Consider the following 16,650-nt stretch of genomic DNA (forward strand, 5'->3'; position numbering starts at 1 on the left):
AGATGTATTTAAGCAGATATTAGTGGGCAGGACAGGTTTATGTTATTTATGTTACTGCCCATCCCCATCCTGAGCTTGTGCTTTTCAGTTTTGTTTATATAGTAATAGTTTTTAAACCTGGCTTTGATTTCCGGCTTCTTATATTTTTTGTATTCCCTTTAGCACTTTAGTCACAACCTGTAAGGTTACACTGGCCTTCAAGAAAAACATTTGCGTGGTCCCTTTAGTGCTTGTGTCCCTGAATAGCACCCAATCAAGCCCCTCAAGGAACTGTAATTGCTGCTTCTCCAAGAAGAAATTAGGACTGAGCATTGTCAGCCTTTGGATGAGGGTACAAGCTAACCCTGACTAACCCTGTTACTGGTCATGGACGCGCCCACAAGGCAGAACACATCATTAGTGGAGTTGAGAGAACAGGGGCCATGCTCTTAGTCTATTTAAAGATTATGCTCAGTGGGAAGCCAGTGTTTTTAGACTTTCCCCATGTGAGACTCTGAAAATACCACACTGGTCTGCATTAAGTGACACAAAAACCTTTAGAACCTAAAGTCAGCTTTAGCCTTAAACCTAAAGGAATAGTTCACCCAAAAATGTAAATTCATTATTAAAAAAGGACAAAAAAACAAGAGGTAGTCTGATATATCGTTTTTACAGATTATATTTAAATGAATTAATATATATACTGTATATATATATATATATATATAAATTCACAGATTCACTTGTGAAATGGATTGCTGTGAACTGAATGCCAATGATTGACATATGATCAATAATATGGTAGTAAAAAATACATTGTATTCTAAAGCTGCTTTTTGTCTTATCAATGATTAACTCATCTGGCACAAGAATGCATTTTAATTATCTGAATATTTTTATTTTATATATTTATATATATATATATATATATATATATATATATATATATATATATATATATATATATATATATCATTTTAAATATTTAAAGATAACCATGTATAATTATATATTGATATAAATATGTATAATCATTATATATTGAATTATTGTTATATGAGGGGCTTTCTCAGCAAATATTTGTATATGCGATTAATCACGATTAATTAATCGGGACACCATGTAATTAATTTGATTAAAAAAATGTATCGATTGACAGCCCTAATATATATATATATATATACACACATTTATAAATATATAAATATTTCTGTTGACTTTCAATCTTACTTCTCTACATTTTAAAGAGAAAGTTAATTCTTTTGCGACTGAATGCAGCAACAAAAAAAAAAGAAAACTTTCTGCAGCTGTACGTGTAAATCCCATGCAGACCTGCCATAGTGATATTTGATTTGAGAAGGAATCATTTGAGTTTAATCTTTTCATTTGATTCTTTTGAATAGGTCAAAAAGATTCAAAAAGTGTTCTTAATGATTTGTTTTGTAAATCATGAATCTAAATCAAAATCACAAGGAATCATGCATCCAACAACACGTTGCGTCTTCTCCAGAGGGTAAGAGAAGAAACCACTTATGTAGTTTTTAATCTGTGTTTTGACTTTTAATTAATTTGAAACGTTTTGGCGAAACATTATGAATTGTAAAATAATGATGGGGTTATGTGTGATGTTAGTTTAACCAAAATACGATGTGTATATAATGAGTAGATGTCCTCGTGAAAATGTCTAACAATATAATTTGTAAAACTCATTAAACCTGAAACAGATATTAACCACAGAATAATTATTTTTACATTTTCTAAAGAAGATGTGAAGCAAAACTAGGGTGTTCTGGGTAGTTGCTAAGGTATTTTCAATACTTTTGGGTATTGCATGGTTACTAGGGTTGCTACTAGGGTGTTCTAGGTGGTTGCTGGGGCATGCTATCCAGTTGCAAAGGTGCTCTGTTTTAGTGCAGTGCTACAGTATGTGAAAGAAATGCCATTGCTAGGCTGTTCTGGGTGGTTGCCAGGTTGTTTCTATGCTGTTGCTAAGTTGTTTTTAGAAAATTTCTGTGCAGTTGCTAGGGTGGGTGGTTGCCAGATGGTTATTAAAAAACTACCACACGTATCTATTTTGATGCTGTTGAATAATCGACGAGTTGTACAACAACTGACTAATCATTTATTGGGGTTAAATCAATTTCTTCTGAAGCGATCCAATTGGTTTCTGGTGAGAACATACTTAAATATAACTGCTTTTTCACTGTACATTTCCATTGCAGTCTCGAGCATGATTTCAAGCTCGATCACCAGCGGCGGCGTTTCACGAGAACATAGGGTATGGCCAAAAAAACCCTTGGCTAACCAACGACCCCCCCCTCCCCAGTTTTTTCCTCAATTCCCTCTTAATTTGTAATTCAATCATGTGGCACCTTTGGTCCTGCACACAAATATGTGTCAGTAATTTATTGATTTATGCTATTGAATTATTTTATATATAAAAAAAGTCTTCTTTTTTCTTTAATTTATCTATTTTATGCCTTAATTTTGATATATTAGATTAAAAAAATAGGCCAATGTAGGTTCATTGATACCTTGATATAAGTAGACCTTTATAATTATATTCTATTTAAATGTAAATACAACAAAACATTATGTATCATGGTAACATTTTATACGTCTGCATAATGTGCATAAAGTTTAAGGCATTAACTATATTAAATTGTATGAGGTGTAAATTTGTGATTGTTTTGCAGGTGTCTGCATAATATATTTTCCCGGTTTTATTATTGTCCCTTTTGTTGTTTGAAAAAAGTAAGAAGGTTTTGTGACAGAAAAGGACAGACGTTTCAGAGGCAGACCAAGTTTTGATTAAATATTAAGAAGACATACATTTTTTACTTGGAAAAACATGCAGCAGTAAGTTAAGTGCAATAATATATATATTATGAGTGAATTGATAAGTGCTCATGGAAACGTGTATTTAGCCGACAGAGAGTGAGTCTGCTTCATGGATGGAGTTGGGAATGTCTTTCCACCAAAGTGGTACAGTGAAACCAAAAGTCGGGGAAAGTGTTTTGGTGTGTCTTTGTGTTGGTACAACAAGGTGCCACTCTTTAGCTTACCGCAGGCTGGGTGGGAACATACCTCTGCAGAAATGATTTTAGGTATGTTGGAGCAGACCCAGTGACTGTTCTGTATGCCAGCATCAGAGCCTTGAATTACAGATACATGCATCAACCTGCAACCAGTGAAGAGAGACAAGAAGTGGTGTAGCATGCGCTCTCTTTGGTTCATTAAAGACCAGACGTGCTGCTGCATTCTGGATCATTTGCAGAGGTCTAATAAATAAAGAGGCCTGTAATTAGCGCATTACAGTAGTCCTGTCTAGTTATGACAAGTGACTGAACAAGAAGTTGTGTGCCATGTTCAGAGAGGAAGGGTCTTATTTTACTAATATTGTAGAGTGTAAATGTATATGATCGATCTCTTTGAGATGTGGTCTGTGAAATTGAGTTTGTTATCGATGGTCACCCCTAGATTTCTGACCGTTTTGGAAGGCATTTTTGTAGTTGAACTAAGCTGAATGGTGATGTTGTGTTCAACAGCAGGGTTGGCTGGAAAGGCAAGGAGCTCAGTCTTCACTGGGTTAAGTTGCAGGTGGTGTTCCTTCATCCAGGCAGAGATGTCTGCCAAACCGGCTGAGATTTGAGCAGTCACCGTGGTGTTGTTAGGCTGGAAAGACAAGTAGAGCTGCGTGTCATCGGCGTAGCAGTGGTAAGAGAACCCATGTGCTTGAATGATGATGTTGTGTATATAAGAGAAGTGTCCCAAGCACTGAGCCCTGAGGTACCACAGTATGTAACCACTAAACATGTTTGTACAGTCTCGTGTGTTTCTTTCTGCTTGAGTGGAAGCTTTGATTGCAACTTATGCAGCTAAAGCCTTGTATGACTGATGGAAATTAGGTCACCACGCAATGCATGTCAGAGACCTTGTCTTGTGAGATCGGCCATGCCTCTGTCTGCTGATGTAATGCCAACATTAGTGTAGGGTATTTGGCTAGGTCTTAAATCCAGTGCTAGGAGTTGGATTAAAACCCCAGTAAGGGTGGAGATTAGCTGGATCCATGAATTGGCGTGTAGTCCATCCCTGCACTGGTAGGTCCATTGTTCTATAGACTTTCTCTCAATTGTCAAATAGCATCATGTCTCATAGCTAATGGATATTGGATGGGAAGCAACATGGAGTTAAAATGGGTTCACTTAAGGCTACCAATGAGGCAGCAATAGTAGCAGTCACAAAATTTAAAATAAATAAATGTATGGAAACCCAGCAATATTTATAGGATGATTAATCAGACTATATTTGATCATTTTTAGATTATTGGCATCAACCTGGTGAACCATGCCTACTTGGTTAAAAGATGTAAAACAAAATTGGTTGAAAACGTCAGTTACAGTTTCCAACTTAATCAATTCATAATAAACATTTCTTTTTGTGAGTTTTGAGTTAATATTATGTAAAATAAGTGCTAATTTAATTTACCACCTTTGTGTATGTTTCATTTACTATTATTTAGGTGAAGTTTCTCATTTGGTATTGTCAAAATGTTCACTCCCCCTTCTCTCAAATATAAGATTATGTACAAACTCTATTAATAGATTTAGTTTGAATCTGCAACATTACCGCCAAAATGTCATCGCTACTACACTGTAAAAGTTGCCAGGAAATAATCATAAAAATACAGTAACCATATTTCAGGCATAACGGAATGTCATTTTGATTCCTGAAGCATTTTTTATTGTTGATTATACAGTAAAATCTTAAGTTTTTAATATAATTTATTTACAAGATTTTACTGTTCCAGTTAAATATATATATTATTATATGTTAACCAATTAAAGATTTTTTTCTAGAGCATTTTTACACACTTTTTCCAAATGTTAAAAAGTTACGAAACATTTTTTTTCAGTGTATAGTTAGTTTTACTGTTGTAAAATTGTTCACTTTTCAACCGAGATCCATTCAGATGTCATAGCCGTTCTAACTGCATCAACCCCTCTCTGGCTTTAGTCTCTGTGCTTGCTTTGTCATGAAGTGATTAAAGATGTCAGCTGCCAGGATAAAGAGTTTTTTTCTTCTGAAGTCTCCATAGAGATTGTTTTGTAGCTGCTGTGTGGTGCCGGAGCTTAAATCAGAGTTTGCCAGTTCACTGGAGGACACCCGAGAGTCTCTGCCCAGTGGTGGCTTTGCATCATTCTTTAGAGTTGTTCAGTTTAGTGTTTCTACTATTCATTTACTCAACTCAATTTAAAGATTACTGGAGTAGATCATAGTCCAGGCATGCAGGGTCAAAAAACTCTCATTAACATTATGATGGCTGCCAGTTATGATTGGAAACATCCAAACAATGGTTGTATGCTGTTTGTATGCAATGCATGGGGTATGGATAAAACAAGCCTTTTCAGTTTTTGTCTTGCTAGAACTTCCAAGAGTTTCAGCCCATTTTTCTAAGCACAGTTAACTAACTGTAGCATTTTTTCCCAACATGGTGACACCCAAGTGGTCACTTGACCAGTAAATCCATTCTAATCCTTATTTCGCAGCACCACAATGGTGAAAGAAACCATAAATGTGTCAAAAAGACTTGACTGATACGTAATGGGACTGTTCTTCAACAAGAACCATTCAGCTCAATGGTGGAAAAATGACTTTTGTCGCAGATTTAAAGTATAGAGCAATATTATGTTGTATAGAAATTAATGTGGATAGCCTCTGGTATCTTTGCAAATTTGAGCAGAGTTTTGACACATTGAGATCTCTTCTGAAACTTTAGGGGAGACATGTTTGGGATTACTGGGGTCATTTTTTCCTCAGGAGAAAAGTCTGAAAAGCAGGAGACTCAAGCAGAAGTATTTATTGCTTTCCAACATGGAAATTGGTGTCTAGGAAAAACAATTGAGCTATTATTACAGTTGAAGTGTGAAATTTCTGCACCATTAGCATCACCATGACCAAAGTCATTGCAAAAATAATTACTGTTTCCCAAACACTTATTCATTGCATTTCCATGCACACCAATATGCTGATGAAAACTACCAAAAAAATCAGAAAACAGAAGAAAATTGTGTTTATATGAGATTCAAAATAATTTTGTTATTCTCTGTTTTTGATGTCATTCAAAAAGAGTCATTCACTCAACACTTGCACACAATGGACGAGCTGGTAAGAATGTCAGTAGTGGTGTTTACTTGCAACACGGAATCAGAGTGATAGTCAAAAATCTATGTATGGCAATCGGTTTTTGCTAAAAACCAATAAAGACCTTACACAAATAAAAAAATAAAAAGATCAAAAATAAAAAGATTGTGCATGTAAATGTGTTAAGTGATTGGACAATTGGACTCTTAGGCATGTAAATAGATCAAACCTCCAGCTCTGCCTCTGAGCTCTGATTGGTCCAGTTGGCTGCCTGTTTATATGCAGGGTGGAGTTTCTGTAACCTGCAGTGCTCTAAAGACAGCGACTCCTACACCCCCGTCAACCCCTCACTGCAGCAGAAAGACTATTTTTAGCTCTGTTTCATGAGAGGGAATGATGCTAGAAACTTGATTCAGTTGCTCTGCACATAAAATCCCATGTTGCTTAGATTTCCTGATTTGATTAGTGTTATTGCATGTAACCTCAGACCTTTCATATTTAAACTCTAGATTTCGAACTTTAGCATAAAGAATGCAAATAGTTAAATTAAGAAAGCATAAAGTTTGTTTGGTGAATATTAGATAATACAAAATGTAAAAAACTCATATTGCTGTATTTGTTCTCTCTGCAGTTTTTCCATTACATCTATGTTCATGTCACATAAGCAATTTGAAACAGTTTGCATCAAAGTTGGCATGGAGATGATACACTTTCCCTCACTGATTATCTGTTAAGGACAAGAGCTGCATTAGTGTGTGTGCGTGCGTGTGTCGGCAGGTTTGGTGGTTTACGAGGACGATTTTTTAAGGTTACAAATTGATAATTTCAAGGGTATTATGCCATAAATGTGGTTTATGAGGACATTTGTTGTGTCCCGTAATTAAAATTGCTTAAAAAAAACATATTAAACAATGTTTTTCTGAAAATGTAAAAATAAATAAAGTTTTTTGTGAGAGTTTAGATTTAGAGGTAGGGTTAGGCAATTAACAATCTAACAATCTATAGTTTGTACAGTATAAAAATCATTATGTCTATGGAGAGTCCTCATAAGGATAGCCGCATCAACATGTGTTATATATATATATATATATATATATATATATATATATATATATATATATATATATATATATATATATATATATATAATTCTAATATTTAATACAAATTCTAAAAAATGCAAATGTGTCTACTTTTATGCTGCTACATAGGCTGCCATTATAAAATTCTTCTTCTCTCTTTCAGAGTGATAGACTGGCTGGAGCAATGAAAGAAGAGAACTTGTTCTGCAGGCGGTTCTCTCACTGTCCCACGGCAACCTCTCCTCCAAAAATCGACACGCATGTGTTGACCCGCAACCTTTCCTATGGAGGAGACAATGAACTGTACACGCTCAGCCCAGGTATCCATTCTATTCTGAGATCTGCCAAAACCACTTGACTTTTATAGCAGAAAATGGGCAAGTGATGTTTGCCCATGCAAAACTCACCACCACAATGCCATGGCATTGCTATTCAGTTGCAAAGGGGTTCTGAGAGTTATGGGTGGTTATGAGGTGGTTGCTTACCATATAAACGGTCTGTGTAAGTCTGAGGAATGTTTGTCTGAAGTATTTCTGAGTGAAACAGATTATTCAAAAGAAAATAATTTAGGAAATAATGTATTCATTTTATCTACTTTTGTGAAACTTTTGTTTAACTATGGGATCATTAGTTATGTTTGCTAAGGCATTGAAATAGGCAATAAAAGAGTCAGTAAGCAACCACTTAGCAACCAACCACAACACCCTAGCAACACCTCAGAAACCATTCAGAACACCTTAGCAACCACATAATATCACGCTAACAACCACTCAGAACTTAGAAACCAAATAGAACATTCCGATAGCCACCCAGACCACCCTAGTTACGCTAAAGCAGCCACTCAATACACCTTAGCAACTGCATAGCAACATGCTAACCACCACTCAATAGACTAGAGCAACCTCAAAACAACATGCTAACAACCATTTAGATCACACTAACAACTGAATAGCAATGCACAAACAACCATTCGGAACACCTTAGTAATCGCATAGCAACATGCTAGCAATACACATGACACCCTAGTAATTCCCTAGAACACCCTAACAACTGAAAAACAACGTGCTTCATTCATACCTTCCCCTTGATATTAATTAGTTCTTTGTGTTCTCGTGTGGATGTGTGCACGCGTGCGTTTTCATGTGTGTGTTCTACAGGTAATGAAACGGAGCGAAACGGTTTGCCCTTACTGAGAGACGAGGTCAGCCCGTCCCAGTCGCCCAGCAGCGTGGTACGTAATCTGGTTGTTGACTGCCTGCATGGAATATGATGCATAATAATGTAGATGGAAAAGAAAATACCCTGTACTTGCTTAGTGAAGCACATTTTTATAACACATCGGTTATTTCAGCCTAGTTACCCTTTCACTAGGTTTTTTTTTTCTAAAGTCATGTCAAATAAAGCCTGTCATTCATTCACCCATATAAAACAACATAACCTCAAACTCTTAAAAAGCTTTTTTAACCGTTGGACTATGCACACATACAAACAGGCATCGTTGGTGGTTACAAAATAACTGCGCTTAGCAATGTGCTAACAACCACTCAGAACACCTTAGCAACTGTATAGCAATGTGAAATCTACCTAATACATCAAGACAGATTAGACGACTAGTCGTTTCAGCAACCCATCAATACTTAATTTTTATGTTGCAAGTTTTTCTGTTTTAAAATTGAATTAAACTTCAGTAATTCAACTTCTTGGCAGTTTTTCAGTTTTTGAAGTACATTTTATTGGTATAAAATTAAGTAAAATCTACTTAATTTCATGACACACTATTGATTGAAGTGAGAGAGTCTATTTATAACATATTAGTAACTTTTACATACAAATCTGATGTACGTGGTATTTAAATAAGTTAGTTCTTGTAAATGTAAATTAACATTTTGCTAGAACATTCTACATTTTGAACTTTTACTATTAACACATGAAACGATGAGCCACATGACATATGGAAGCTTTCTACCGGAAAGCTCCATGCATGCTATAGTCTATGAGAAAACATATCCTTGCATTAATGGCAGTGGGATCACAATATGGAGCTGCGCACACAGACCTTAACACTTGGTGCACAAAACACGACGAAGGGAACAGTTAACAGATCTTTTTTTTATCTTGAACAGGTAATTTTGAGTAGAAAATTAACTTCAGACGTCACAAAATAACAAGTTACCAAACGTTACAGCAAAATCAACAATAAAAATTGTGTAAATTAACTGGCAAAGCCTGGTGCATGCTGGAAACAACAGCTTCAAAAAGTTAAGTAAAATTATTTTATTTACCAGCAAAATTCACTTAAATAAGGTTTTCTACTTTAGGATTAATACATGGTGGTGCATTGTAAAAATAACAAATAGTCATAAACAATATTTACTTAAGTTCACGCTTTAAATTATTCAATGTAGAAAGTTTTTCAGTGTAGTCAATTTTGAAAATATGTCATTTAATATCCCATGATCTAATGCAATATTTATGAATGCCATCTATGTAAGTCAACAAAAAAGGTTTAGCATTGGAAGAGTTTTTTTTTAAATGTATTCTCTGGTTTGGAGTCTAATTTGGGCCTGAGAGGAGGTCTGTCTTCTCCATTCTGTGGTCTCTGGTCAACTGACACCCACAGCTGACCAAACAGACCTGCTACATTTAGCCTGGTGTCTTTTGCAGTTAGTGTGAAAGAGGTGTAGTTGGACGTAGATTTACATGCGGTATAATATGAGTATTAAAGTCCCTGTAAAGGCAATTCTAAAAAAAAATTCTAAACACATTATAAATGTTAGAAATGTATTGCTAAAACATATTACAAAGACTGTGAACTGTGAAGGACTGAATTGTGGAGTTAGACCGTTAAACAGTTTTTCACCATTGCTATTTTCCGGATTTTTTGGGCGGGCTAAAACGGGGCTCGATGACGCACTGGAGCCCCTGAGCTCCTGGACACGCCCCTACTTGATGACGCACTGGAACCCCTGAGTCTGGCCGCTCCCTAACAATATAAATAGAGCACATTCAGCATCAGTTTGGCTCAATCGCGAGTTACTGTCAGTACTATTATTAGTTACTACAGCCTACAGTTTGCTAGTTAGCTATGCCTTCGGCACAGAAATGCGTACTACCTGGATGCGATCATGTACGAAACAGATCGGTGTCCTTATTTAAATTTCCTAAAAACGATCACATCAGGAAGAGGTGGATTAATTTTGTGAAGAGCCACCTTGATGGAGAGCTGAGGATCACTACCAAAACCCGCCTCTGTAGTGATCATTTTACAAGGGATAGTTTTATAAACTTTCGTCGGAGACAACTGTCTCTTACCATTCTGTTGCAGAACAAGGGGGACGATGTTGACTTTCTTGGTCAATGTCCTCTGAATCAGATTCAGGCTCTGGAGGCTCAAACATATATGGCTTGGTAAAACCTAATAAACTGCTAGGAGCATCCATTCCGGCTGTAGCGGTGACAGTTGAGTGTGTGTGGCGACGGCAGCTTTCCCGCGAGTGGGCGTGGTTTCAGCGCAGCCAGCGGACACGCCCTCAGCGTTTGAGAGCAGTGACCATTGCTCATTTTTTCAAGATTTTGATAGCTTATTTTATGTACTTGCTGACTTTTTTTATCATTCAAATTTGGCTGGGTGGCTAATAACACATTTTTCTGTGATATGACAAACTCAGAACACATACTTAATTTTGACTTTACAGGGACTTTAAGCTTTGAAAGTCAACATGAAACGACATTTGCAACCCATTTTACTTCCATACTGCAATGCATTTCAGAATAAAACAGGATATCTGAGATAAAGTGCTGAGCGGAAATGTATCCATTGGGAATTGATTGGATCATGAAATGTATAAGGTGGTTGGAGGAGAGGGTTGAAAAATAAGAGGGCTTGGTGACGTCATACAAAAAGGAATTGAATCGTTCTCAATGTTATCAGGAACGTGAATTAAATAAGTAAATAAGGCCATGTTGACTTCACATGAAGTCGAAACTTAAAAATGGTTAGCCAAGGATGAGATACAACTTCTATCATAATTTTCGTTTTCCTTCTTCAGTCAGAATCCAGGATGTTTATTGGTGTCGAGAAAGAGTCTTCCTCGCCCACGGAGAAGCTGGCAAGAAAAGAATCGCTTAAGGTATGATGGACTTCCCACTACAGGCAGAGATCATGACCCAGTTTCTCAAAACAGATGCTTATTCATGGTTGTGGACACCAATGTCAAGCAGGGAGGTGGATTGCACAGAATGTGCGTATATGGACACGTACAGTAGAAGAGGAAATATTTTTTGTTGTTGTTGTTGATTTGTGGCTCTTTGAGATTGTATTTGGTGCCCTCTGGTGGTTAGCAAGGCTTTTATTTTGACACTTTGCCAGTCTTGCTATGTATCTACAGTGGGATCCAAAAGTCTGAGACATCAACCAATTTATGTCAAAATTGTTAAATGGAAAATAAATATTTCAGATTTGATATTCATTCAAAATTTTAGGCCCCACTAAATTCCCCCTTGCTGATGTTTTAATAGAGCGTGTTAAAGCAATAATGCTTGGCATTATATCCCAGGTTCAGAAAATGAATTATCGACAGGAAAAGAAGAGGGTTGCCAAAGAGCTCTTCAGTGCCCTTAAGGATCCAAGTGTGGTTCTAATGTCCAACTGGCTAAAGGTACCATTAACACCATTGGTAAACCTCATTGGTTTTCATTGTAACCATGATCAGTAATTTCCCAATAGCTGATGACCTTTAAGACGGGCTTCTGGGACTTTTTGTCTCAGATTCGAGGGTCACTGAAGAGCTGGACAAAATTGTGGTGTGTCCTGAGACCTGGCATTCTCGTGATTTATAAGACCCCTGGTTCGGAGCATTGGGTGGGAACGATCCTTCTCAATGCCTGCAAACTCATCGAAAGACCCTCGAAGAAAGATGGATTCTGCTTCAAAGTCTTCCATCCACTGGACAAGTCCATATGGGCCATGAAGGTTAGATTTCAGTGTACATAAACACTTCGTGCTCTTGGGTTGCACTAATTAAGCTAATGTTGAGTTAATAAAACTTTGGTTTGGATTGATTGGAACTTTTGCTTTTATATTCCCAGGGTCCTAAAGGAGAAACAGTGGGCTCCATCACACAGCCTTTGCCTAGCAATTACCTGATCTTTAGAGCTGCATCTGAATCTGATGGTGAGAAAGTATACTCATCCGTTTGTCTGTCTGTTGTTTCCTAAGCATTTGGGATTAATTTAAGTCATATAGTAGGTAGGTTTGCAGCGGTATTCCGGTTTCACGGTATACCACGGTATGAAGATTGACAGTTATCATACCATGTACATTTGCTTATCTGGGCCATTCTACAGAATTGGTGCAAACTGCTGTCCCACAACAAAAAACCAATGTGTATGTTTTAGTCCATTGACTGAGACTGATTTGAACCACACCCCTACATTTTTTATCATTAAATATTCCTGTGTCCCTCTCTCTAATAGCTACATGGTGAGTAGATATGTCCTATCATTTTGAGGTAAATGTGTTCAAAAGTCTGAAAATCTGTGTGTAACTTTAAGGAACGTCACTACCAAACACCTTTTTTCTGCAATTAAGCAAACTTTTTTGGGTGTTATTCATATAATTCATTTGTGTACAACTGTTCAGAACAGTGCTAGCTAACTATGTGCTGATTAGCACCTTTGAGCTAGGCGCAAAAGTATCTAAAATTGGCACTACCAAACCGGTCATGACCGAAACATGTGGTTCAGTTTCGGTTGTGACATCATTTTTTTGGTAGTGACAAAAGGGAACACTTAATCCTATATTTGGGGGAAATGAGCAAAATGTTTTACATTTATGCAAATCTATAGTATTTTAGTATGTGAGTTAAAATTCTGTAATGTGATGTGGTTTAAATTCCAGCGTGCAGTCCACGATACTAGCGAATGGTTGTTTATTTCTATGGGTTACTTAACAGGGAGAATGACATAAAACACAAACATGCCTACACAAAATGGAAAAACTAAAGCAGAGAGATTGAGACAATACAGACAAAGGTTGAGGGTTGACCCAGTGAAGTACCAGGAATACTTAAGAAAAGAAAGAGAAAGAAATAAGAAATGAAGGGAAGATGGAAAGTTGAAGAGTATCAGTGAATTATCTGACAGGGAGCAAAGACATGTTAGTAAAGCATGGAGGAAAAGACAGCAAAAACACAGGATGATGGTGAAAAGACAAAAAGAGGTGGAGACATTTTGCAGGGCTTCCACACCACCTCGCACTTCCAGTAAGGGTGATCAGACACCAGTACACACTGGGAAAAAAATGATAAAAAGATCAAAAAACAGTAACTATAGAAAATGTCAGAAGTTAGAACAGAAGATCAAAGAAATGCAAAAGAGGGAAGAAAGTTGACATCAAACCAGTCAATATGTTCTCCAAGATCGAAGACTCAGATGGATGTCTGCAAGTTATAAATGAGACATTTATTCAGAAGAGCTTTCACAAACGGGTTGCTTAGAAAATACAAACTTGTCTCTATGATAAGAAAATGTGTTGGAATCTCCCACAAAGTGTTCAACAAGGCTGAAAACCACCCATGTCACCTATCAGAGCAATCATACATGTTTCTGAGATTAATGTTTTATGCAAGCATGCATGCGCACACACACACAATCGCATGTCCAAAACAACTCATCAGTGTTCAAAGTAGTATGTGAAAACTTAAACTGAAAAGTTAAACTGTTTAATAGACTCCTGAGAAGCAAGGGAAAAAGTATCCTGAAATTAATGTTTTATGCATGCACACACATAAACTTTCACTCTCTCCTTCTCTCTCTCTCTCTCTCTCTCTCTCTCTCTCACACACACACGTACTGACATACACACACAAACAGATCCCCCATTTAGCCTCTGTTAGCAAGCACCTATGAAGGCCAGAACGGTGCATAGCAAAAAATATATTTACAAGATATATGTAAACAAAATCTTAATAGGTCAATATAACCCTTCTTATTAAATTATATATTATTGTGTTTCGGTAGTGACAAATTTGGGGAGAGGAAAAATATTCCCAAACTTTCTGAAAATACAATATTAGAATTAACTGCACAATTACTAGAAATGGATATTATACAATTTGCATACATAATTTTTTTTGGGAAAAAGACAAAATATTTTCAAGATGTTTCCAACTCTCACTTTCAACCAATTCTGTAGAATGGCCCATCTACAGCTTCCTTTCATCCTGAACTGTCTGTCAGACTCGATCAATTTGCCCCCCACACACACACACATGCAGCAGAGAAAATGTCAGAGAGAAGCGAGACGAGGGGGTCTGACATAAGTGATTGTGTGTGAGTTAAAGCAGTGTTTCTCAACAGCAGGGAAAGAACAATGCCATGGTTCTCCCATTGAAGATATTTCGGCAGCCGCCCAAGTGATAGCCTATTTAGGACTGCCATGGCAGATTTAATGAAAATCTCGCAAACAGCTAAAGGCTTCTCATCTGCACCTTCACACGAGTGTAACGAAACAAGCTCGCGATCACGATCTACTATTCTCTGGCACGCGCGTGCAACAACCGGGCTTCCCTCAATATTGCGGAGCACAGACCTCAAAACTGATGTGACCAATTTCAATTCTAGTGAGACTACGGTGGAAGTCAAGTCGAACCTCTCAAACAGTAGCCGGCCTGACATGCCCAACAGCCCTGAGGAGGAAAAGAGCAACACTGTGCTATGTGCAAATTGTATTTTTTATAATACATCACCTTACCTAAATTGTTTCACTATTTTACATGAGTAAAAGTAACTGTTATATTTTGACAAAATGTTATAGTTTCATAAGAAATAATCTAAAGGTAGAATCTATTAGACCTCATTTTATATCAACAGTGGCATTTTTCAAGATGTATTTCAGCTAGTATTGTTTTTATTTTAATAAATACTATAATTTGTTATTATTATTACTATTATTTAAGACTTGCTACACAGACCTAACCATGGTAATGAGGAGTCTTTCCTCATGTGTAATAGGGATGTTCTGTTTGAATTATGTTTGAAATTAGGAAAAAAACAGGATAGTAATGGGGTCATATAAGTACATTTTTAAAAGGGTACCGTGAAAATCTCATACCGTTGCAACCGTAATAGTAGGATTTGTTTTCTTGTCTATGCACTTCACATTTCATGCATGCAGAAATTGTTTTTTGACAGTGTTTCTCAGTCAATAGATGTTTCGATTTAGATTTAGCATACACACACAAATGCATGTATTCTCCAGTCATGTCTAGTACCACAAATTTCTGTCCGGCTTCTGCAGGCCGCTGTTGGATGGACGCTCTGGAACTGGCCCTCAGCTGCTCCAGTCTGTCCAAGATGTCGGCAAAGAGCTGCAGGGACGGAGATCTGAGCAGCTCTTCAGAGTCCTCACATATACTGCAGCTGCTGCAGTCTGCCTCTCTCATAGATCAGGACCTATTACAGTAAGTATTTACGTACAACATGCACCTCTCCGATCTACAGTCCATAAATGCTCAAATCGTTTTTCAAAAGTATAGCCACAAGACTTAAACATTATGCAGGTTAATATGATTTAAGTGTGATAAAATTATTTACTAACCTTATCTGTGCAAAACTATTTCCAACTCTGGGATTACTGGGTTTGGTTGTCGTGACAACAAAGTTGTAATATTGGGTATAACCCTAATGACGCTTCAAACCCTCTTCAGTGGAACACAAAAGGAAAAATGTGAAAAGGATGTATGTTTTTTCTGCAGTGAAAGCAAATATCAGAAATGCCTGGAAAGGAAGTGTCTTGGAAATTAATTGATAGAAAAGGGAGGGAACCCTGATGTTTAGACTTTTCAGATACTTTGTGCTGAAATTTTGGACTTGGTTTCAATAAGCTTTAACGCTCCCTCCCTGTAGTCTTTACGATTTTCAACCAGCCCACAACACAGCATGGCTATTATATACTTCCTACACATACTGTAGTCTGCCACCTTCAAAAAATAGGTGGCCTGCAAAAAGGGTTAGGGTTAGTTGGTGTCAGGGTTAGTGTTAGGATATTTTACTGTTCTTAAAAAACTGCAACCTTTAAAGCTCTAAAATGGACACTTCAATCCCATGCACACATTAAACAACAACCCTCACAGTCTGTATGAAATGCTTCAAAGCTTCTCTACATAGACGCTTGGTTATTGGGATTGTTGTCATTTAGCAGATTCTCTCATCTACTATGACATTTACATCCAAATGACATCAGCAGGCCTTTACGTTTTCTGAAGACAATGTGAGTTAACCTTATGCAAGGGTAGTGAATGGTTAAAAGGTTGTTAGTGTGTTAATAGGCAGTTGATAAAATGTGCCGAGTGGTTTTTAGCATATTGTTATGTGGTTGCTAGGTTGTTCTGGGTGGTTGCTCGCAATGTCAGAAATGAACTTTTCCATAAAGGGGCAATAATTG

The 16,650-nt window shown here is 37.0% G+C and overlaps 1 protein-coding gene across 1 annotated transcript in view; it reads left to right on the forward strand.

The window, feature by feature from the left end:
- The first annotated feature begins 7,372 nt into the window (after positions 1–7,372).
- LOC127640470 (oxysterol-binding protein-related protein 5-like) overlaps positions 7,373–16,650 on the forward strand; it is a 31,996-nt gene continuing 22,718 nt past the window's right edge. The window contains exons 1-7 of the mRNA XM_052123065.1: positions 7,373–7,525; positions 8,363–8,436; positions 11,255–11,335; positions 11,762–11,863; positions 11,974–12,177; positions 12,294–12,378; positions 15,505–15,667. Coding sequence (XP_051979025.1) covers positions 7,390–7,525; positions 8,363–8,436; positions 11,255–11,335; positions 11,762–11,863; positions 11,974–12,177; positions 12,294–12,378; positions 15,505–15,667 — 845 coding nt within the window. The 5' untranslated portion in view covers positions 7,373–7,389. The remainder of the gene's footprint in view (positions 7,526–8,362; positions 8,437–11,254; positions 11,336–11,761; positions 11,864–11,973; positions 12,178–12,293; positions 12,379–15,504; positions 15,668–16,650) is intronic.

The sequence above is a fragment of the Xyrauchen texanus genome, chromosome 49 (assembly GCF_025860055.1).
Source record: "Xyrauchen texanus isolate HMW12.3.18 chromosome 49, RBS_HiC_50CHRs, whole genome shotgun sequence".
Classification (NCBI taxonomy): domain Eukaryota; kingdom Metazoa; phylum Chordata; class Actinopteri; order Cypriniformes; family Catostomidae; genus Xyrauchen; species Xyrauchen texanus.